The sequence below is a fragment of the Thermobia domestica genome, chromosome 3 (assembly GCF_964235325.1).
Source record: "Thermobia domestica chromosome 3, izTheDome1.hap1.1, whole genome shotgun sequence".
NCBI classification, from domain to species: Eukaryota; Metazoa; Arthropoda; class Insecta; order Zygentoma; family Lepismatidae; genus Thermobia; species Thermobia domestica.
In genome coordinates, this window is record NC_137456.1 from 326,405,421 (window position 1) to 326,428,642 (window position 23,222).

Consider the following 23,222-nt stretch of genomic DNA (forward strand, 5'->3'; position numbering starts at 1 on the left):
AATAGGTCAATTTTCTGGACCTCACCCTAAGGCCGTCATGAAATTTCCAATAGTATACCCGGGTCAGACTTGTCTGCCTCTTTCATTCTCGGGGTTCCAGGCGACTTCTATTGGGACGACATTACCTTGATTTCTGGGTCGTACCTATAAGCATATAATTCATCGTCTATAATTGTATTGGCCAGGAATGTTAGATCGTTGGCGATTGTTACCTCTAATTCCCCACTGATTGTGACGAATATTTTTCAGGTCCTATGTGAGAATACTCGACTCAAATTTCGCCGAAACACGTCGTATTCCTAAGTCTTGGTATTAGATTTGGTAGGATGACACGATGGAGAATGTATTTAACTCCTCCTCAAGTTCACGAATAGTCAATAGACAAGTGCACTGACTTGGGGAATTTTCTCCTCATTTCGACTCTCGAAAGAAAATGTGCAACCCACTGATAAATCATCCCGCGACTCATTGATGCATCGTCAAATGCCACTTGCAACATTTCGCACGTCTCTCTAACCTTATTCCTCAAATTTAAATCAAAATTTAACAGAAATTTACTGTTCCTTTCTATCTCTGACTTCACAATCCAACACGGATCACACGACACACCACACGGATGACTCACTTCATAATCATGCCTCACTTAAAGTGCTTTCAAAACAAGAAACAAATTGACAGCTAAAAAACACGTGCAGATTTGTTTTGAAGAAGGGAATCTACGTCACATAGTTATTGCGGTCACTCTGTAAGGGTCGAATCATAACCCATTTTAGCAACAGTGGGTGGAGGGTTTCCTTGGCAACAGATCTCAACATTCCAATGTTGCCGTTAAATAGTAAACATGTGTTTTCAGAATGAAAGTAGCGTCTTTCGTTTCTTTGTACGCGGAAGTGATTTTGAAAGAAAAGCATTCCCTCCATCCCAACATGCATAAACATATCCTTTCATCCATTCCAAATAAACCAATATTTAGACATTTTCTTTTTCGTTAAAACTCACAGGACAGTTCCAGCTGATGAATCTACGATGCGCACGAAGTGGCAACAGTGTACCAGTGCTTCTCCAAACGTCAATTTGTTTCTAGTTTTGAAAACACTTTAATACTTGATACTAGACATTACCTGGGCTCAGATGAGTAATTATGCTGTGACGTCACGTCATTGTAAGATGTTCTCATATGTATCTCCGGTGATCATTTCGGACTATACCTTTTTTTTTTTTTTTTTTTTTTTTTACAAAAATATTAAAGCGAATTAAATGAGCAGTCCTTGTATAATTTGTTAATTGTTACAATTGCAACTTGAACTTCCAAATAAAAGAAAGTTCTACATTCAATAAGATTTGTCGATATGCTAAAAGTCTATATTGAAAGCAAGACGAAAAAAAAAGACAGAGAGAGAAGAAGAAATAACAAGAAAAGGGATCTTAAATTAATTTTGGCCTGACAGTTGGGTACGAAATCATAACAGCTGAAGTGTGGGGGGTGGGGAGGGAGACAAGTGTAAAAGAAGAAAGCACCTCTTCCTATTTTAATGTTTCGACATAGAAAGTTCACATGTTTCAATATTCTCAATTACTAAACTATGTTATGTAAGATTAGGGATATCGTTAAACACTAGCTTACCCATTAATTAGACCTACATGTGATATAAATTAGCCCTATGTATGAATTACTGTAATGAAGTGGCAAACTTCTGCCCATAGTATCATTTTATTCAATTACGGGACAATCACGTGACTCATGGAAGGGAAATTCATGCATAGAAATGTACGTCCTCTTCCTTTGTTCGAATTTTTGTATATCTATTGCAGCGTTTCCCAACCTTTTTCAACTTGCGGCACACTACAGGTGTAACTTGAATTCTCGCGGCACATCCATATTATATATATATATATATATATATATATATATATATATATATATATATATATATATATATAACTATTATTATTGATAATATAAAATATCGTGGTATTTTTATGTGATTACTGATATCCTTCTTACAAAGAAGAAAGCTCGATCACTGATTTTCCCCCGTGGTAAATCATTATACTTATTTTTCATTCTAATTTTAAAATAGAAAAAAATTACAATGAAATATAGGACTCGGGTTTTTAAAAATCCACTTTCTCTTTCGAAAACTGTATCTAACCTTTAACTAAAAGGGAAGATCACTAAATAACGAACAAATAAATAAATATACTTTTAAAACACAAATGTAGGTAATTTGTATGCATGTTTACTTTGTTGAATTTATTGAATGATATGTTAAAATTTCAAGTTACGAAATAGTCTGCAACAATAAAGAAGCAATAATGGTCATGACAATGATAAGTACGTTTTTTAACATTAAAAATGTACAGAAAAGTAACACAGTATGAAACTTAAAATTGTAGATTTATAGTAGAGGTACATAGTAATGTGAAATACAAATATACATTTTTCCCTATGTCTTGCAATTTGGTTCCTATAAAATTAATAATTTGTTTCCATTTTCTCGCGGCACACCAGCGGCCCATTCGCGGCACACCAGTGTGCCGCGGCACACCGGTTGGGAAACGCTGATCTATTGAATATTCCATATTTTTCGGGGCTACTGTTTGTGGCCTACCCTGTATAAAATGTGTCATCAGTTTGTAGCTCAGAACAATCTCTAAATACTCTTAAAATGAATGTGACAACTGGGGATGAAACTAATGCTCAACACGGTACTTAACTGTAAAACTTATGGTTGAATTTAAATAAACTTCAAATGTTTCAATTTGATGAGAATGACTAGTTGTAAGAAAGGTGAGAAAGAAAGGTTTAAACTATAAGACAAAGGATGAGCACTAGCCTGATAATTCCAACGAAACTGGTGTCGTCCTGGTCATCTGGGTTGACGAATGGTTTTCCCTAGAAGAACCTGGATGCACTGGAGTCAGCCAACAATTGGATCCCAATCCTGTTAAACTGCTAGGGGCGTCGAGTTCTCTTGTCACGGTGTGTCTTTAACGATGTTCTCCTTCATCCTCATTCCACTAGTCAGGTGTCTAACTCAAGTGAATCTGTGGCGATGAACCTACAGAATGGTATTTCCAAGACAGGCGAGCAAGTGAATGAAAAGTGTTTGCATCCATTGAGCTGTCCCAAAAGCGCAAGCAGAGTGTCCCGTCACGCTGAATTAAATGATATTCTAAAGCGTGCTTTGGCCAGCATAGACGTGCCTTCAATTTTAGAACCATCAGGTTTATCAAGGGATGATGGGAAAAGACCAGATGGAATCACGTTAATCACCTGGGAAAATGGGCAATGTCTAGTATGGGATGTCACTTGTGTTGATACTTTTGCAGCTTCTCATATCGTATCAACATCTAAGGAAGCTGGAAGTGCGGCAGAAACAGCGTGCAGACGAAAACATTTAAAATATAAATGCTTAAAAGAAGACCATTTTTTTCATTCCCTTTGCTGTTGAAACAATGGGTGTTTTCAGCAAAGAGGCAAAGAATCTAGTGAAACAAATAGGTTCACAGCTGGTTGTGAAAACAGGAGATCCGCGGAGCAAACAATTTTTAATACAGAGACTTAGTTTAGCAATTCAGCGGGGAAACGCAGCTTGCATTTTTAAATCATTCCCCTCTGCTCCTATTATGGAAGAAGTTTTTTATCTTAAATAGTTAATCCGTTCCACGCTAGCCACATCTACCATCAAGTTTTATGAAGGTTCAATTATATCACATTGCACAGCACAGTGTTGCATGTAATGCATTGATTCTTTGTACATCATTTTGTATATTTCGGTTAACTTTTTATCCATGACAGGTTGAGGATATTTCTTTTAATGTTTTGCATATCTAATTTATTTTATGTTCTTTGGTTTGTCATTTAATTTACATTTTTATATTATGTATGTCCGTTTATAAATTAATGCAACTTTGTGTACTGGAAATTGTAAGTGGACAGATTGTCTGTTTCCTGATAAATTTTGCAGCTTAGTTACGTTGTTTGCACTATATTTAGAATAATATTTAGCAATTTATTTAAGTTGGCAACGCTGCTTAAAATAATGGAACTGCAACTTGTTTTAATCAAAACAACCAAAAACTATTGTTGTAATGTTAGAGAAGCAAACTAAAACAACAATCATTATAAAAACTTAATACAAATGCGTTAGTTTGATAAATGTTTATTATGTAACAATGTGTGACGATATTGTAACAGTGTGTTGTCATAACAAATTAACAATACAAACCATATTTTTTTTATCTTCTGAAAATTTCACTTCCATTAGAACAAACAGCGAAATATTTTCTAATCTTTATTCCATCATACGATGGACTACGATTCATCTCTAGGTAACCTAGAATTGGAACATAATCCACGTTATCTTTGGTATTCTATGTATTTGATTGATATATTCTACAAGAATTTTGGAGTGCCTAGCAACGCTAACAAAACATAAGAACAGAATGATACACTCAAATGTAGAATTTTATGTTGCTACTAACGTCACTGCAAAGATAAATTTTCTTCAAGATATTTTAATTTCCTTCATCGTTTTTTAAAAATAAGTTTGTCATAGCATTTCAGATTCTTATTTGTTAAGACATTATAAAATGTATTTTTTTCCAGTTTAATCCACTCGAACTGTCAATAAAATTTATTACATCAACACCGGCATCATCCTAGTTGAAGCCTGCTCATGGCGAAGGGAGGTTGAAGCCCCAGGTCACCATGTATGAGCTAAGACCAGTTTTATCACTGTATTGTCTCCAAAAATCCAAGAACGAACAGATAAAAAGTGAGAGTAGGAAAATCTTCAGTTACAATATGCTCGAAATACCCAGGTGAGGGAAGGATGAGCCCTCTGTCATAAACAGTGAACAAAGTTGTATTTCTCAGAAAGCAAGTAATTTCCAGGACAGCATCTAGAAGATTGGAACTAAAACACTCCTCTAGAACGTGCTTCAGATGACGAAATTAGTCCTGAAGACTGAAAATCCTGTAGAACCACGCTCAGGTGAGGAGTGGTCCCGGGGAAGGGGAGAAGGACGCCCCGGGCCACCAACAGCAAACCAATATTATATTTCAAGAAAGATAATTCCGATACAGAGCCAACAAGTGAAGACATCAAAACCCTCTACTAGAACATGCCTGACATCCTCAGGTGAGGAGTGGTCCCGAGGGAAGGGAAGAAGGACGCCCTGGGCCACCAACAGCCAACCAAGTTCGCATTTCAGAAGATGGTACAATAATTTCGTAGGAGAGCAAACAAGAGGCACAATAAATGAAGACTTGAAGAGATCCTCTGAAACATGCCCCATATGCCTATATGAGAAGTAGTCCCGGAGCAGAGGAGGGACTTCACTAGCCCTCTAATTTTGTAAATAATGTGTATATATAATTGTATATATTATTGTATATATGTAATTGTAAATATTTATAAATAATGTACATATGTTATTATGTTTTAAATGTATAAAGTAGCTGTGAATATATGTAAATAATGTATATACGTATGTTATGTTGTAAAAAGTAGTTGTAAATAGTTGTATTATATGTAAATAAACTTGTAAATATAAATATAATTATATTTGTTGAAATTATTGGTAAATTAAAACTAGTTTAACACGTTGTGGTTGAGCCCCATTTTTTTACAGCTGACAAATAGTTGAAGTTGAATGATAAAAATAATTAGTTGGCTACAACAGTGGTAGGATACAGTAGTGATATGGGTTAATCCACGTATTTTGTAGTGTTGGCCATAGAAACCTAGACAGCCCGTTAAAAAAAAAAAAAAAAAAAAAAAAAAAAAGTCCAAAAGATGAACCTAGATCCTTACGAATTGTCTTTGTGTCTGACCCACTTTCTCTGGATTTCTGTAGCAGACAGGGGTGGAAATTGAACAATATCACTGAACCATAATGTAATTTTGTTTCCTGTATGTGTAGATAAAAATTATCTACCATAGAACTATTTAAAGGACCGACATAGAAGTAGAGGTAACATCAGAACTACAAATAGACTATAATGATAAACCATCTGATTTGTTTCTTGTTTCACTTCCAATTCGTTTCCCTACAGCATGACCTTGCTCTTTTAGCTTCATCGAAGTTAAACTAAGGAGCAATTTATGAAAAATCTATCGAAATCACCAGAATAAAAGCAACAATGTTTGAAAGATTCTACTCTTCCCTAGCAACATGTGGTTCATCTTACTCAGGGGTGTACACAGAAATTTACTTCGGGATGGATCGAAAGCTTCTCCTGGAAGACCAAATTCAATATGAGGGCAAATTGTATTAAAATTTGCAAAACTGCCGTTAAAATTAGGCAAAATTTGCAGAAAAGTCAGGATTTCGGGAGGCTTAGACTTGAGGACCCACTCCCTGCGTACATCCCTTGCCAGTTACTTTTTTCTTCTACTTAACAAGAGAACCGCCGCGGGACCTACAGTAAAATTTCTGTAAATGACCCATATATCCCATGGAACCTACATGTCTACCGTATATTAATACTTTTTTAAAAGGTCATCAGTCGATCGTGGTGAGTTTTTCCCAATAGAATAAACTGACGAATCCCGAGGAAGGATTTTCTGAAAACGGTCCAGTAATTTTTTGTTTGTTTGTTTGTTTAATTTCGTTTTTATTTGCGGCTCATATAGAAAGTTTGATGTAAGTCCCATGGGATTTGCGTGGCACTTAACTGTGATTAAAAAAAAAAAAAAAATTATTATGTTGCACTAGTTACGCAATGCAATGCATTGTTCTGTATGAATTTTGTGTTGTTAGGAATTTCCAACCCTGTGCTCACAGATCATCGGAACAACATTTGTACATTCTTTTTCCCTCATACATATACATGGTCTGCGAAATCTGAATAGTTTTATTTAAGCATGGATTTGCATATATATATATAAATGAATAAGAAAAATGAAAACCCGGTTCTAACGAACTGCAAGCTTTCTCACAGTCAAATACTTCCATTATCAACAGAACGATATTATTCAGCGAACAAAAATATAATAATACACGGAACGAAATTACGAAATAAGAAAAAATATACTCATGGTTGGTTGGTTCTAAAGTTTCACAGAGGTCAGAAAAGCAAACATTTCATAGTGACGTAACTTACACCAAAAACACATGTTTCATGCCAAAATAGGCCACCTCAGAGATTACCAAATTGGTTAGCAGTCTCTCTTGATTTAAATGTTAAGACAAGCAAAATCATACAACGCATGAAAGGTAGTTGATTTTATTGGTAACGGTTTTTTTTTTTTTTTTTTTTTTTAATAATTTTACATTCTAATTTTAAACTTTACAATTGTACTTTCACAATGAAGTTACTTTTCTTTTAACATTCTTTGGTCTAAAAGTGTATTATGGAACTTCCAGAAGAAAAATCGCGAGGAAGCTGCAAGAGAAACATACATCGCTGTGAGGCGGATGAAGAGGACATTTCCTTTTCGGCAGACTAGTGACAATGAGTGAAAGTTGGGTTTATCTTTATGACCCATAAACAAAGGAAAAGACCAAACAATGTTAACATCCCTCCTCTCCTGCCCCTAAAAATGCACGAGTGCATCTGCCGCCAAGGTGATGCTTTCCGTTTTCTGGAACTGTGATAGGGTTATCATGACAGATTACCTACCACAGGGACAAATTATTATTAATACCTATTATTCCCATATCCTAAGTTAACGAGAAAAACTTAAAAAGAAACGCCGTGGATTGGTGACAAAAGGGTTACAGCAGTTAGAAAACAATGCACCAGCTCATTCCGCCCATACATCCATGATGAAGGCAGTGAAACTAGGATACGAAATTTTGCCCCTCCTGTCAAATGACTGTTTCTTGTCGTAAAAATGAAGTGTGCGTTCAGAGGACGTCAGTTTGACAGTAGGTATGACATCATTTCTGATGTTGAAGTGTGAATTCAAAGCCAAACTGCAGACTTTTACAAAACAAAACGAACGGTAATTTTCGATCATTTTTATATATCTCCACCTCCTCTAAGTGGCACAATCGAAGTGAAATGATATGTACCATCCCAGGGCCGAACCTCATCTATGTAGCAAATTTGATCGAGATCAGTCTCGTGGTTCTAGAGGTATTAAGTCACAAACATAGTGACTTTCAAAAATGAAATGAAATCTTTGAGTTTTACGTCCCACGATTATGCCGGCTAGGCTAAAGGAGACGATGATGAGGAGAAATAAAGGAAATGGTGGAATGAAGAAAGTGGGAGAACCCCAAGGAAACCCACGTACACGGTGTTTGTCTACCAAAAGTTCACTTGGCGCAAGATGGGATCGAAACAGAGGACCTCATGCACCAGAGGTGAACGCTCTACCACTGACCCATCGCGGCCTCATATAGTGGCTTTCAGTTTTACATTACAAGGATGTAGGTTCATTTTTTAGACAATCTCTAGGAAGCAGTCTACGTTTTCGTGATCAGAAGTGTACCAGTTTGAAGCCATCGTTCGTGCATATACTGTAGCTGAATATAATGAGAGGTGAGTACATATGTCTTGTAAAATGTTCTTAGAAAATAAATATGTAACTCAGCACATTGAAATCGGGTATTATTTTCAAGTTAAGGCAATTACGAGTAAAGAATTGATTACAGGATATTCAATAAAGACTAAGAAGTAAATATTATTATTATTATATTATTATTAATCTTTTTAAAATGCTTTCATATAATACATTATAAAGGAGAACACAATTTTTGGTCAGGCAAAGTAAAGAATTAGGACAAACTAAAATAATTGGGCACATTTTAATGCTTAAATGATGTTTCTATTATCGACCATTATCATCACGACTATCGACAACTTTAACCCTCGATCTTAGGAAGAATGCCCAATGGTTTTAGTCTTATGTCCATTTCTTCATTATACCACACAAAAATAATTCATTTGTCCAACTCAAAGATAAGTCTCTTGTACACTTTACAAAACTTTGGAAAATCAGGTTGTTTTTTTTTTCTTAACATCTTTATTTTTACAAGTGAAAATAAGTAAAATAGATTTTGTAAAATATTAATTAAATACCTGAACACATTAATCTCTTGCGTTCCAGGTGTTATTTTCCTATGTGCGTGCTATAATACCAGCTTTTCATTTACTGTCAAAAGACTGTTTAGACCGTTATATAGGGCATAGTTATTGTCCAAACGCGATGTTCTGAAGGGATTTTATGCTGCCTCAATTTGGCAGCACTGATTGGAAATCAAAAGGCAAAGTTTTTTCCGATCCCCAAGTTGCCAATTGTTTATCGTCAAAACAAACACATGGCTCGCTTAGGCCTGCCATCTGTTGAGACGAAACTTTTTTTTCAGTCAATAAGGTGCTGTCACCTAAGAAAAATAGAACTCGTGCCTTGCATCCACTAAATATATATATATATATATATATATATATATATATATATATATATATATATATATATATATATATATATATATATATATATATATATATATAAAATTTCCAGAATTAATACGCTTTCGTGACATCTCTGTGAATGTCACGTATTTTGCGACGAAGTATTTTATGATATCCACATGGATGTCACTGGTATTTTGCGACGGAGTATTTTATGATATCCACATGGATGTCACTGGTATTTTGCGACGGAATATTTTGATATCCACATGGATGTCACTGGTATTTTGCGACGGAATATTTTATGGTATCCACATGGATGTCACTGGTATTTTGCGACGGAGTATTTTATGGTATCCACATGGATGTCACTGGTATTTTGCGACGGAGTATTTTATGGTATCCACATGAATGTCACTGGTATTTTGCGACGGAGTATTTTATGGTATCCACATGGATGTCACTGGTATTTTGCGACGGAGTATTTTATGGTATCCACATGGATGTCACTGGTATTTTGCGACGGAGTACTTTATGACATCCACATGGATGTCACTGGTAATTTGCGACGGAGTACTTTATGACATCCATATGAATATCACTGGAATGCAAGGGGCTAAATGGGGTAAATCAGCTGATATTAGGTATTAAGAAATCGTAAAGAATGAAAAACGCACATGAAGAAAGTGGAAAACAGACGTTTTGGAATTGGGCAATTGATTTTTTCCCGAATTTTAGTACATTTCATAACAGCATTAAAAACAATGGAGCCAGGAAAATGGTTTACAAGGTTTTTTTGATAGTAATCTTGCATTTCGATACAAAGAACAATACAGTATATTTCCAAAACAAAAATATATTTATTTACTCGTTTATATTTTTTTCAACCTTTCAAATTACACAAAAAGTAAAAGCATCCATTAAAGAAAAAGAAAGAAAAACTACAATTTAATGTCCCAGTTTTCCTGTCATGAAGCATACAATATCTTGAGATCTTTGTTTTACAATCTGACAAGGAATGCTTCCGCCAAGAGAACTGCGAAAGAACAGAATTTGTATAGTATTCTAAAACTCTCGAAAAATTGGAGATGGAATTTGGACACGGAGATAAATTTTGCAGATCTACATATAAGTATTAATGCAACATATAAACACTACTCCTACATATGCCCTCCCTATTTTCGAAACGGTTGAACACATCTTGCATTACACAACATGTTCCAATTTACTTACGAGGGACAGTCAAGAAGTTCCCGGAATGATGATGTAGTTTTAGCATTTGTGATGTAATCACAATGAATCCTGTACAGTACAGTCCTAAGTTCTCGAATTATAATATGACAAGTGTGAACAGGTCATAACAATCAATTTACGAGTAATGTACCTAAACGAAGGAGTATGTGTGATCAGTTGGTGCATTGCCGCAGTTCGAGCAACGCGTCAATATCAACTTTTTATATAAATTGGGGAAATCTGCTTCAGATTAGGGATGGGCAAAACCGGTTTCCAGAAATACCGAAACCCGAAAAACCGGTTCGGTTTTTTTTTTATCGAAACCGGTTTTGGTTTTCACCGAAACTGGTTTCGGTAAAAAAACTTTGGAAAACACACAAAACTATTTCTGTGGAAACGGATTTGGTTTCCGGAGAACAACGAAACACTACTCTGGTCAGAAATAGAACAAATTTTGGAAAAACCGGAACCGGTTTTGAAGGAAACCGGAACCGGATCCGGTGAAAAACCGAACCGGTTTTTTGAGTTTTCAAAAACCGGTTTGTTTTTTCTAAAAACCGAAAACAGTTTTTTGTTCCCACTACTACTACTTCAGATACCTACTTTAATAGCCTTAAAGTCAGTTTACGGTGACAATGCTTCAAGGAAAACAGCATCGGTACCCGTTTCGTCACCGTAAGGGACATCAAGACCAATGCGACGTCTGAACTTTGCAAGATACCAAAAGAGGCCTTTCGTCAGTGTTTCCAGCAATCGTAGAAGCGGTGGAGCAGGTGCATGTGTGTGTGTTCCAACGGTGCCCACTTTGAAGGCGATTAAGCAAGTGTGTACGTATATTGTACTAATAGAAAATTACAACAGAATTATGGGAACTTTTCGACTGCCCCTCATATTCGAATTATTTTGAATAAAATTAGGCAGTGTCACTGCCTTCATACAAGGCGTTAAAGTAATCCTTGGAAGAGTTGACTATACTACATTGCATTAGGTCCGATATTCACCCTTCCCCCCGTGTCCCTCTTTATAGTCTTTATGCTCCTTTATACTTTAAGGATGTACTGTACTTCAGATAATTACAAGAACGCTTTGCTTTCTGCGTATGTGGCCCCGATTAACAAGAGCGGTAAAACTGAACTTAAGCAGTACTAGAAGGCCAAAAGAGTGATGTATCAAAAGTAGACAACCACAAAAAAGTTACCACCAAAAGGATTCTCCGACACCTAACAGTAAGAAGGATATATATATATATATATATATATATATATATATATATATATATATATATATATATATATATATATATATATATACATGTAGACTAACTATAAAATTCGTGCTAAGTGTCACAATGTAAATGTTGAGAAAAAGGCTAGATTTTACTTCAGAACTGGTGGCACATAGGTCCACGAGAATTCTTCTGGCGATTATTTGAATACTTCCACAGTGAATACCGTACTAGATAAACGGACTTTAACTGATTAGTGTTAGACACACATCCCACATTTTTACATTAAACAGAACTTTTTCATTTTTGGCTCTTAGTACGGATTTTATTTTCAGCCTACATATATACATCAATTTACAATTGTTTGACTCTCGTCATTTCGATGAAGGTAATATTTTATATCAAAATGTTATTTCTACGAAAAAAGTATGACAATACTGTTTGTCTCTCTTTTACCGCTGAACATTTTAAAGTTCAATCTAATCAACTTCTTCTAGGAAGAAATGGAAGCACGATACAATTTTCTTGTTTCAAAATTATAAGACACTCAAACTGCAGCATTAAGAAGACTGTGATTATACTTTATGAACGCCTTAAAGTTATATTTTAAATATGCGTGCTATTTCAAAAAACTGATTTTATGTATTTTGAGTAAACTCTTCCAAGAAATTTCTAGTAATATATAATTTATGTGCTTTTGGAATTCTCCTGGTGGGTACATTTCTTGTAAGAATCAAACAATATGTTAACAAGGAATAAGACACATACATATTAAGAGTAACTAACTATTTGGATCTCTTGAAACATTATAAAAGAGAGAATAACAAATGGACTACTTTAAAACCACACATTATGAACAAATAATAATAATTTCAGTACAAAAACTCATGTTGACAATCTCTTTTGGTAAAGAATAGACAAAGTATATAGGTAAGTAGTAAACTGAATTCACATCTTTCTCAAATAATTATCATTAATTGCTTACTGCCTCACAGACACAAACAAAATTTAGCACCATTGGTTCTATAAACGATCACAAAAGTTGCACATCACATGGAAACAATCTCTAGGAAAGTTTAATATAAATTATTTATTATTGATTAGTTCGTTATGATATTTTTGATTGTTGGATTATTCTTTCAATAAATTCAACGCCTGTTAATTTGCACCTTGCTTTATGATACTATCTGACTAAGTGTAAAATTCCCTAATTAGAGGTACTAATCAACTGAATGGCAGAATACAGGGATCGTACCGAGCCATACCATCTAGTCTTAAGAAACAAAATTTCGCCTCTCGGTATTACCCGTCAGCATTTGTTCTCTAACTAAAATGAGAATATACAAAACGTTAATAAGACCAGTAGTAACATATGGTTCAGAAACATGGCCAATGAAAAAAAAAAAAAAAAACTAGAACTTTTGAAAGATGAATAGTAAGGAAAATTTACGGACCAATTAAAGAACAAGAAACCTGGAGAATCAGACTAACGAAGAAAGAAACGCATAATAAAGGATCAGGATATAGTTAGGTTTATAAAATCGAACCGGCTAAGGTGGCTAGGGCATGGAATAAGAATAGAAAGCGACATAATATCATACAAAATAACGAAAGAAAGACTACTTCAGCAAAAGAAAAGGAAGGCCCAAAACCAGATGGCTGGACGGAGTGAAAAGTGATTTGAAAAAAATGAAGGTTCGAGGATGGAAAGAAAAAAATGTAGAGATCGGGAAGAGTGGAGGCAAATTGTGGAAGAGGCCAAAGCCCACTCAGCGCTGTAGCGCCACGTGGTAAGATAAGGTAATTTGTTCTCTAAAGTTTTGCTGTTAAGTTCGTGGACTTCAGGAGAAACTGGGAAGGCTGATGTACATGACCAGAGAGGTGGTAGAAGTCTGCCCATTTCTTGGTCGTGGTTCAATTGCTATGTACACTCATGCCCAAAATTATTGTCGCATGTCTATAAATATGTACTTGTAGGAATATAGCTTGATAACGAATTCGCCCGGTATTTCTTATAATGACAGTATATGTGTATAATACGCAAAAACATGTATGTGGCAAATTTCATGTCAAAAGAGCAGTAAATAAGACCAATAAAAAGAAAATAAAACTTTCTTGTCCATTTAGCAACATTTTGTTTTACTCATTTTAATTTTCATATTTATAATTCTTTTCCTATGAAATTTACCACAAATATGCATTTCCCGATTATACACACAGTATCAGTATTAAAAGTACCCTGCAAAATCATTATCAAATTATATTCTTACAAGAAGACAGTTATAGATATGCGACAATCATTTTGAACATGACTGAACAAGATTGTGTAATGTGATTGTTACGATTGACAGGGAAAAAAAAAGCCACACAATGTATTTCGATCCGACAATTGAAAATTGTTATGTATATGGTGTTGGCAGTGGCGTGTGCAAGGCGAGGGGGGTGGCTTGGGGTCAACTCTTCCTTGAGCAAGATATAGAAAAACAAACATATAATCACATTTGACCTTGAAAAGAAATTAAGTTGAGTGCTTGCGAAATTCTGCGTACGTCACTGGGTGTTGGAATTCTGTACAGAACGAAAGTAACGAGGGCTCGTAAGTCAGTACTATGCGGAGAATTGTGAGAAGTGTTAACAAAATAAGGGAAAATCAATAATTTTGAATAAATCTATCCATTTCGGCACAATTTTTAAAAAATTATACTAGAGAGCATATGCATAAGCATACTGTAGGCTATTAGTATGATTGTTTTTTAACTAATATTTAAGAATCTTTTTTTTCATATAGGGATATTAAGTTAGCACTCATTTGGATGCGTTCAATCCTTGAGCCTACGTTAAATAGTTATATCTGCTCACCAAAATTCCGACTTAATTATGTACACCTCGTGTCTTATCCTTATTTACGCTACAGGGTCTAAGTTTGTTCAGATTAAAAATAAGCACTGAGCTTATATCCAGAAAGATTATTTCGTTTTGTTATATGATTTCGATCTCTGTGGGACCTTCGTCAGTAATTCAAGTATTTCCTCTCTCTGTGCTCTTCCTTTCTTGAAACATCAGAACACAAAGGGCCTTATGCAGAGTCGTTTTGATGAATGGTTAGCGTCATACTAAAGGCCTGACTAATGCAGGAAACATGTTAGTCAAACTCTTTAGTAAGGCACTAATCACGCGTCACGACGACTCTGCATAAGGTCCAAAATGTCTAAGAAACTGAGTTTAACGGTTCTCATTGTATGGCATAAATCACTGCTGATCAACTAAGTATACGGAACGCATGATTGATGTTCTATGTATTCCAAGGTTGTGACGTGCTTCAAAATATGACGTCCTAATCACGTCGATAGGTGTTGAACGATCGTTTTCAGACGTCAAACGCATCTTAAACGGACAGATGAGATAACTTGTGTAACATCCCACATTGTTTAACATCCCATGATTATATCCGAATAAAATTATAACCAAGCATACTCTTCTAACTGTGTAAAAGGTTGATTTATCCATGTTTTCTTTTATTTTCACAATGCTTGGTGCCAAGAATGGTGAAAATAACAGAATATATGGAAGGATCAACCAGTTACACAATTAGAAGAGTATGCTTGGATGGAAAGAGGGTCTAAATCATGTAACAAAAATAATATAATATTTCTGAATACAAGACCAGTGCTTATTTTCAATCTATAAATATGTATACTGTGGCATCCAGTAGCACGTATGTTTGCTTAGGTTCAGTTTTAGTTTTGTCCTGAAAAAATAATTTGCAATAGTACGAAATTTTACATAAAAGCAGCATCTGTAGCAAATTGGTAAATCCTTTCAGAAGTATAAGCCGTCAGTTTGAAAAATGAATTTTTAAAGCCCACTCAAAGTATGTAATCCAGCTGAAGCAGTTTAAGAATTATACACAACTGTACAAATTCTACCTAACTAACTATGCGTGTGATTCGTATCTCACCTACAACACCAAATTTTAAAAGATAAAGTCGAATGTCAGAAGTATTTCTAGGAATTATTCAGTCTTCCAAAATTCACTACGTAAATGCCGTTATCAAATATGGATATTTCGATACTATATGAGGTAGTTTCAGTCTAATGAAATATAAAAACACACTCGTGCATTTTTCTTAAGTAAACGACGACGATGATGATTATTAACTTTAGAGGTACGATGTGTTCATCCGTGATGAGATTACTTCCGGAATCACTGCTACTTTTATCATTGGTCGCTTCAAGTGCGGAAATGAATGAATATGCAGAACTGTTCTATTTCTTAACCCATAACAAGCATTCATTAAAGCTTACATCATGATATGTTGGCCAAAAAATAATCCTAACATTCACATATACCGAATTGCTGAGATAAATGCATTGACAGTGTTAATCATCATATCATTAAGATCAGGTACAATTTCTCGAGTCGCGAAAGTTGTCTCAATCATGTTTGAGCTAGTATACTTCAAAAATAGATTTCTCGAACTTTCAGCGACCTACAACTACAGGTCTGTACGGACGGTGATATCCACATTACTATAGCGGTTTGTGAATATAATTTTGTTTTGTGCAAATGGCAGATATTTGGATGAAGACCAGAATTTCGTTATTATTCTTCTAAACACTATTAATTGTTGACATCTTGCATTAAAGTATGATTATTCTCTCTTCGGGCGACGAAGTAATAATCACCACACGAGAAAAATTGCGTTTCGCTAGGATTTCCTTTCAAAATCTTGTAATACATATGAAGCGCTAACGCGATTTCGTACGAGTTTGATTCAGGTGGTTTATTCTAGTTTCTGAAGTATCTTTTTATCTCCAGTCCGCTTTGCATTTTGAATCAAGATGTTGATGCCTTATGAGTAATGACATTTAAATAAACTTGTTCTAAAACTGACAGATAAAATATTACAGACTTTTTACTTTTTCCAGAAATCTGCATTTGAGTGGACTTTAAGCACGTACGTATGTTTTCCAACAATTTCGTAATTTGTGTCTACATAAATTTTATTCCATTTCATTTAACTTGAGTAGGATTAGAAATTATATTTCTGGTCTTTCGGCCATGTTAACCCGTCACCTATGAGGGATGACATTGCTCGGCGATCACACTATCCGAGGAGATGGAATGAAGGGAGGAAGTGGCCTGGAACCTGTATGTTAGGAACTATCCCAGCATTTGCCTGGTGTGAATGGAGAAAACCTTACTCAGGATGGCTCAAAAACCTGAAAAGCTTTACATTTTTTCAACCGAGTGACCCCACCGAGAATCGAACTCAGGACCACTAGCACCAAAGATGAGAGAGTTAGTGACTACGCTACACGGGGCCACTTGACTTACAATAGGAAAATATTATATTCAAAATTTAGCTTGGCTGTTATTGGTATATAATAGGATTCCCATTCGTGACAATACGTGGTGTAACTGTATGACTGCAGATATCCAGCTTGTATTAAAGTTTAAATGTATCAAAGTTATTTGTATTAAATTATTAAAATGATTTTAGCGTGAAGTTTACTTTTGGTGCACCACTCGAAATAATTGTTACAAAATTAAAATTCTATCACTAATTTCTTTCTTATTGTTTCCTAAATGATTTGCGCTAGACGACATGAAAATATCTCTCATGGCATAGTTAAAATACAAAAGGGCCATCATAAGCAATTGTTAAAAAATAGCATTTCTTTACGATTTGCGCATAAATACGGCATCTGGATGTATGCATAAAAACTACATTGCAAAAAAAAAAAAAAAAAAAAGCGCTTGGTGGCTACTAAAAAGCATGAATGCTATCTAACCGATTCAGGGCAGGCTGAAGCTGGGGGAGGGGCGAGTTAGCGAGGCGTGTCAGCGAAAGTAAGTATACGCATAAGCGAAGGTATTGAAAACAAGGGGGCTTTAGCAGTGATACGAGTTTCAGTAGCACTTCCCATGGTTTCATACTAGTAGCGCTCCACACTTGTAAACATAAAATACAGCTTCTGTACACTGTGCAGAAATACACCGCCGGTGGAAAATAGTTTATAATACAGTCACTTTTTTTATCAGTCGTAAAGCACTTGTAATAATTTTACATTAGTAACCCTACACTTGTAAACATAAAATACAGGTATATTATTTTGTATTTAATTCAATCGCTTGCAGAAATTTGTTCTTTATAAATATTCTTTTCATGGAAAGTATTGAATTTTACCTGTAAACCTTACGAAATGCGGTGCGCCAAAGGTAAACCAGCACCGATTTTAGTAGTTACAGCACATACTGTAACTGAAGTGGCATGGAGATGGATCTAAGATTGCCTGTATTAAAGTAATATGTTTAAACTCTTGAACTGGTATAAAAAGGAGATGGTACTGACGCTTTTTGAATTTTATATAAACTGCATATTATCAAAAAAGTATCTGTTTAAGAAAAGTGAGTACAAAACTGCTACTTAGCCGTCCACCATTTTCCCAGAATCCAACAGGATTCACAAGGAAATATTTACATTTATGTTAGAATCTATTGTTGAAATCGTAATTGTCATAGGGCAAACAAATTTTATACATTCGTTATATCATATCTACGAGTGCGGATAGAGATGCGAATGTGATATACCAGTGCACACCTCTACGCACAGCTTAGGAAGGAAGATATTAATATTAGAACATCATTTGGTATAAGAAATCAGCTTTCAAAGTCTAGTGGCTTTTTTAAAAGAACCCTGCATATAATTGAGTGTTTAAAACAATAAGTCTTTCATATTGGGCCATTATGGTAAATCGTTAATCTAAATTTCAAAGTATTATACTCCTATCAACACCCATCCATACCATTTTATCAGTTTCTATATATAATTGTTATCCCAAATTTAAGTTACATCTTACTTATCAAATGACCTTACTCGCACAAACACACACACACAAATACAAAATCACACACACAAAATATAGGGAACATACAAAAAATAACTCATTCGTTTATTTTACGCAGAACGCCGTATAAAACGTGGACGTTTGTATTTCTTGGGGAACGGTTTGCGCTTCTCTCCTTTGGCCTGCTGTATCCACTTCTTAATATTCATCTGATGAATAAGACGTGCTTCCTGTACAGAGTACGGGTCAGCTGGGTTGCTCTCTCTTAAATCCAAATGATGAGCACCTTCTGGAATGATCACAGCGATGAGGGAATCGGATAAATTACGAAGGACTCCTCCACTGGACCACGGATCAAGAAGACCATTGCTGGAATAAGGTTTCAAAGGATACATTTTAGTTAGTAGGATATCTACTGATGTATGCATATTTAATACTTAAGAAAACTAAAACCTTCTTAACCTTACATCCTTGCAATAAATTATAACCTATCTGTTTCAAGGTTTCCTCCACCCCTTCCTTGCTACGAGTTATTCAACTGCGCTGCTAAATTTATGGCATAGTGCACTTTTTGTTCAGGAAAAATCACAATTCGAATAGAATACAACTTACAATGAATATCTTCAACTATGTGTGTATGTTATCAGCTTTTCGCATAGAGAAATGACCTACAGCCACCAAATTTGGTATAAGGATAAATTTTCACCAGATCTTATCCTGTACGTATTTTTTTTTATTATTATTATTTTCGGCTCGGGGGGGGGGGCAGTTTAATAACGCCTTGTGTGTATACAACCCACGTCACGTCATTATTGTGTGGGATTATGTAACATTAGAGGATACGTGCCGGAGAACGGAGTAAGGGCTTTTTCCTCTTTTAATCGATGTCCCGAATTACAAAGTCGACAACGAGAAGTGCTTACTTTCTTAATCTAGGTTCTGAATTAAGGCCCAAGAACAGCTAGTAATTAATACAAGGCTGTAGGGTAAGAAGGTTTTGTCTGTTCAAATTCTAGCAATATATTACAGCAATAATAAATAAATAAATAAAATAACTTTCACAACTTAAGTTCGCGAAGTGCTTTGTAGAATTTTCGAATCAGCAACTATCATACGTCAACCGAGTTTGGTAGAGCCCAGCAACAAGTGGCAGCAGTCTTGTGTTGCACATATTTGGGATGACCCTTACGATGAAGCACTCCAACACACAAGGCGTTGCAGTCATAGGTCCTAAATTCAAATTTTTACATTTTAGACTTACAAATTTGCCAAATATTGGAAGAATTCAAAGAACGACTGCAACCGTCTGTCGATAGGTATTAGGAAAAAAAAGCAAAATATATCAAAAAGTAGTTTTCTTCGAATCAAAATAATAATAATAATAATAATAATAATAATAATAATAATAATAATAATAATAATAATAATGAAATCTCGTTAAATTTTATGTCAAAAGGAGACTATGTTGATGAGAAATGAAGGAAATGGTGGAACGAAGAAAGTGGAAGGAAACGGGAGAACCCCGAGAAAACCCACGCACACGGTTTGTCCACCACAAAGTTTACTTGGTGCGACCTGGGATCGAACCAAAGTTCCCATGCAACATAGGTAAACGCTCTACCACTGAGCCACTGCGGCTTTCTTGGAATCAATTCAGCGGAATATCAAGAATAAGTCCCATCTCATCCGTTAATCCTCTATTCAAACTGGAAGTAGAAATCAGTTTAACGTCCCACGATTATGCCCTTTTGGGTTAAGGGAGACTATGATTAGAGCAAGTGAATGATGATGGAATAATTGGTGGAATGAAAACTGGGAGGAAACGGGATAACCCCGAGAAAACGCACAGTCATGTAGTCCACCACAAACTTGCCCAATTGGGGATTGAACCAGGGACTACGTTGAACGTCCTAGAACAAAAATGGGAACGTTTTAGCAATCGATTCAATGTCTCAAGGAAAGATACTATCCTTTCGCACCTCTCTACTAAAACCGGACATTATAGAAATTTACTACTTCCGGTTTCAATATTGCTTTCCATAGAGCACAACTGGTTAGAGACAGCGAGAAGCAGCTTCTCGGAATTGTCTTAGCGTCTCAATATTGAATTTCACCTTCTCCGCTAACCTAATATCCAAACCGGAAGTGGTGGAAATCATCCGTTTCTTTGTTTCAATGTTGATTGCCCTAGAGCAAAAACGGAAACATATAACGCTTTTTTTTTAAATCGATTTAATATCCAAAGAAAAGTCATCTGTACCTTTTAAATTTACTGAAACTAGAAATGGTGTAAATTCACTGCTACTTCTACATTCAATATTGAATTTGCATAGTTCGGAAGTCTATCGTACTTCCACAATATGAAACGAAACGGATTTGTTTCAAAATATTCCTGAAACCAAAAGACAGTGTTACAATTACTCTGTGTAGATTCCCAGTACATAATACTAAAGGGTGTCCCATAAAGAACGTCAACTTTGAAATACCCGCCATTTCTGTTCTAGTAAGTTGGCAGCACTGAACATTATACGGTTTCCATCTGTTGTCTTTGTGGTTAGTAGTCACGGAGCTCGAATAGCAGATGATCGTCATTTGTTCTCTGTATGGGAAGGGATAAAGCGCTTCAACGACGGAACAGCATGTAGTCAAAGTGAAAACTTATTACAAATGTGATGAATATTGTGAATTCTCCCTCGTACAGAAAAAAAAAATGAGGATCAGCACTGAACATTATACGGTTTCCATCTGTTGTCTTTGTGGTTAGTAGTCAAGGAGCTCGAATAGCAGATGATCGTCATTTGTTCTCTGTATGGGAAGGGATAAAGCGCTTCAACGACGGAACAGCATGTAGTCAAAGTGAAAATTTATTACAAATGTGATGAATATTGTGAATTCTCCCTCGTACAGAAAAAAAAATGAGGATCAGCACTGAACATTATACGGTTTCCATCTGTTGTCTTTGTGGTTAGTAGTCACGGAGCTCGAATAGCAGATGATCGTCATTTGTTCTCTGTATGGGAAGGGATAAAGCGCTTCAATGACGGAACAGCATGTAGTCAAAGTGAAAACTTATTACAAATGTGATGAATATTGTGAATTCTCCCTCGTACAGAAAAAAAAATGAGGATCAGCACTGAACATTATACGGTTTCCATCTGTTGTCTTTGTGGTTAGTAGTCACGGAGCTCGAATAGCAGATGATCGTCATTTGTTCTCTGTATGGGAAGGGATAAAGCGCTTCAACGACGGAACAGCATGTAGTCAAAGTGAAAACTTATTACAAATGTGATGAATATTGTGAATTCTCCCTCGTACAGAGAAAAAAAAATGAGGATCAGCACTGAACATTATACGGTTTCCATCTGTTGTCTTTGTGGTTAGTAGTCACGGAGCTCGAATAGCAGATGATCGTCATTTGTTCTCTGTATGGGAAGGGATAAAGCGCTTCAACGACGGAACAGCATGTAGTCAAAGTGAAAACTTATTACAAATGTGATGAATATTGTGAATTCTCCCTCGTACAGAAAAAAAAAAAATGAGGATCAGCACTGAACATTATACGGTTTCCATCTGTTGTCTTTGTGGTTAGTAGTCACGGAGCTCGAATAGCAGATGATCATCATTTGTTCTCTGTATGGGAAGGGATAAAGCGCTTCAACGACGGAACAGCATGTAGTCAAAGTGAGAACTTATTACAAATGTGATGAATATTGTGAATTCTCACTCGTACAGAAAAAAAAATTAGGATCAGCACTGAACATTATACGATTTCCATCTGTTGTCTTTGTGGTTAGTAGTCACGGAGCTCGAATAGCAGATGATCGTCATTTGTTCTCTGTATGGGAAGGGATAAAGCGCTTCAACGACGGAACAGCATGTAGTCAAAGTGAAAACTTATTACAAATGTGATGAATATTGTGAATTCTCACTCGTACAGAAAAAAAAAATGAGGATCAGCACTGAACATTATACGATTTCCATCTGTTGTCTTTGTGGTTAGTAGTCACGGAGCTCGAATAGCAGATGATCGTCATTTGTTCTCTGTATGGGAAGGGATAAAGCGCTTCAACGACAGAATAGCGTGTAGTCAGAGTGAAAACTTATTACAGATATGATGAATGTTGTGCAGAGACTATTCGCAAACTCCGTGCAATGTTTGGTCAACGTAATGCATCGAATAAGTCGACTGTGACGAGACTAATTCCTAAATTTGAGTTGGTTGGGCTAAATTAAATCCTCGGAGCGTCCTCGTGTTAGTCGTTCTACAGAAAATATTGCCATCGTGATAATATTGCTGTAAGTCAGGTGAAATCTATTCGCCGACATTCACAACAATTGCATATTTCCAGAACTAGCGTGCAACGAATTCTGAAAGACAACAGATAAAAATCGTGTAGCGCTCAGTGCTGCCAACCTACAAGAACAGAAATGGCGGGTATTTCAAAAGTAGCGTTCTGTATGGGACACACTTTACTACGTAAATCAACCAATGTTTTAGAAATAGTTCATATTCTTAAGTCTATGAAACCATTATTGCGA

The 23,222-nt window shown here is 35.7% G+C and overlaps 1 protein-coding gene across 2 annotated transcripts in view; it reads right to left on the reverse strand.

The window, feature by feature from the left end:
- Positions 1-10,213: 10,213 nt before the first annotated feature.
- The window catches only part of LOC145681190 (lysosomal Pro-X carboxypeptidase), a 46,041-nt gene continuing 33,032 nt past the window's right edge, over positions 10,214-23,222 (reverse strand). For both annotated transcript variants that reach the window (XM_081752676.1, XM_081752678.1), the window contains exon 9: positions 10,214-19,052. In XM_081752676.1, coding sequence (XP_081608802.1) covers positions 18,794-19,052 — 259 coding nt within the window. In that variant the 3' untranslated portion in view covers positions 10,214-18,793. The remainder of the gene's footprint in view (positions 19,053-23,222) is intronic.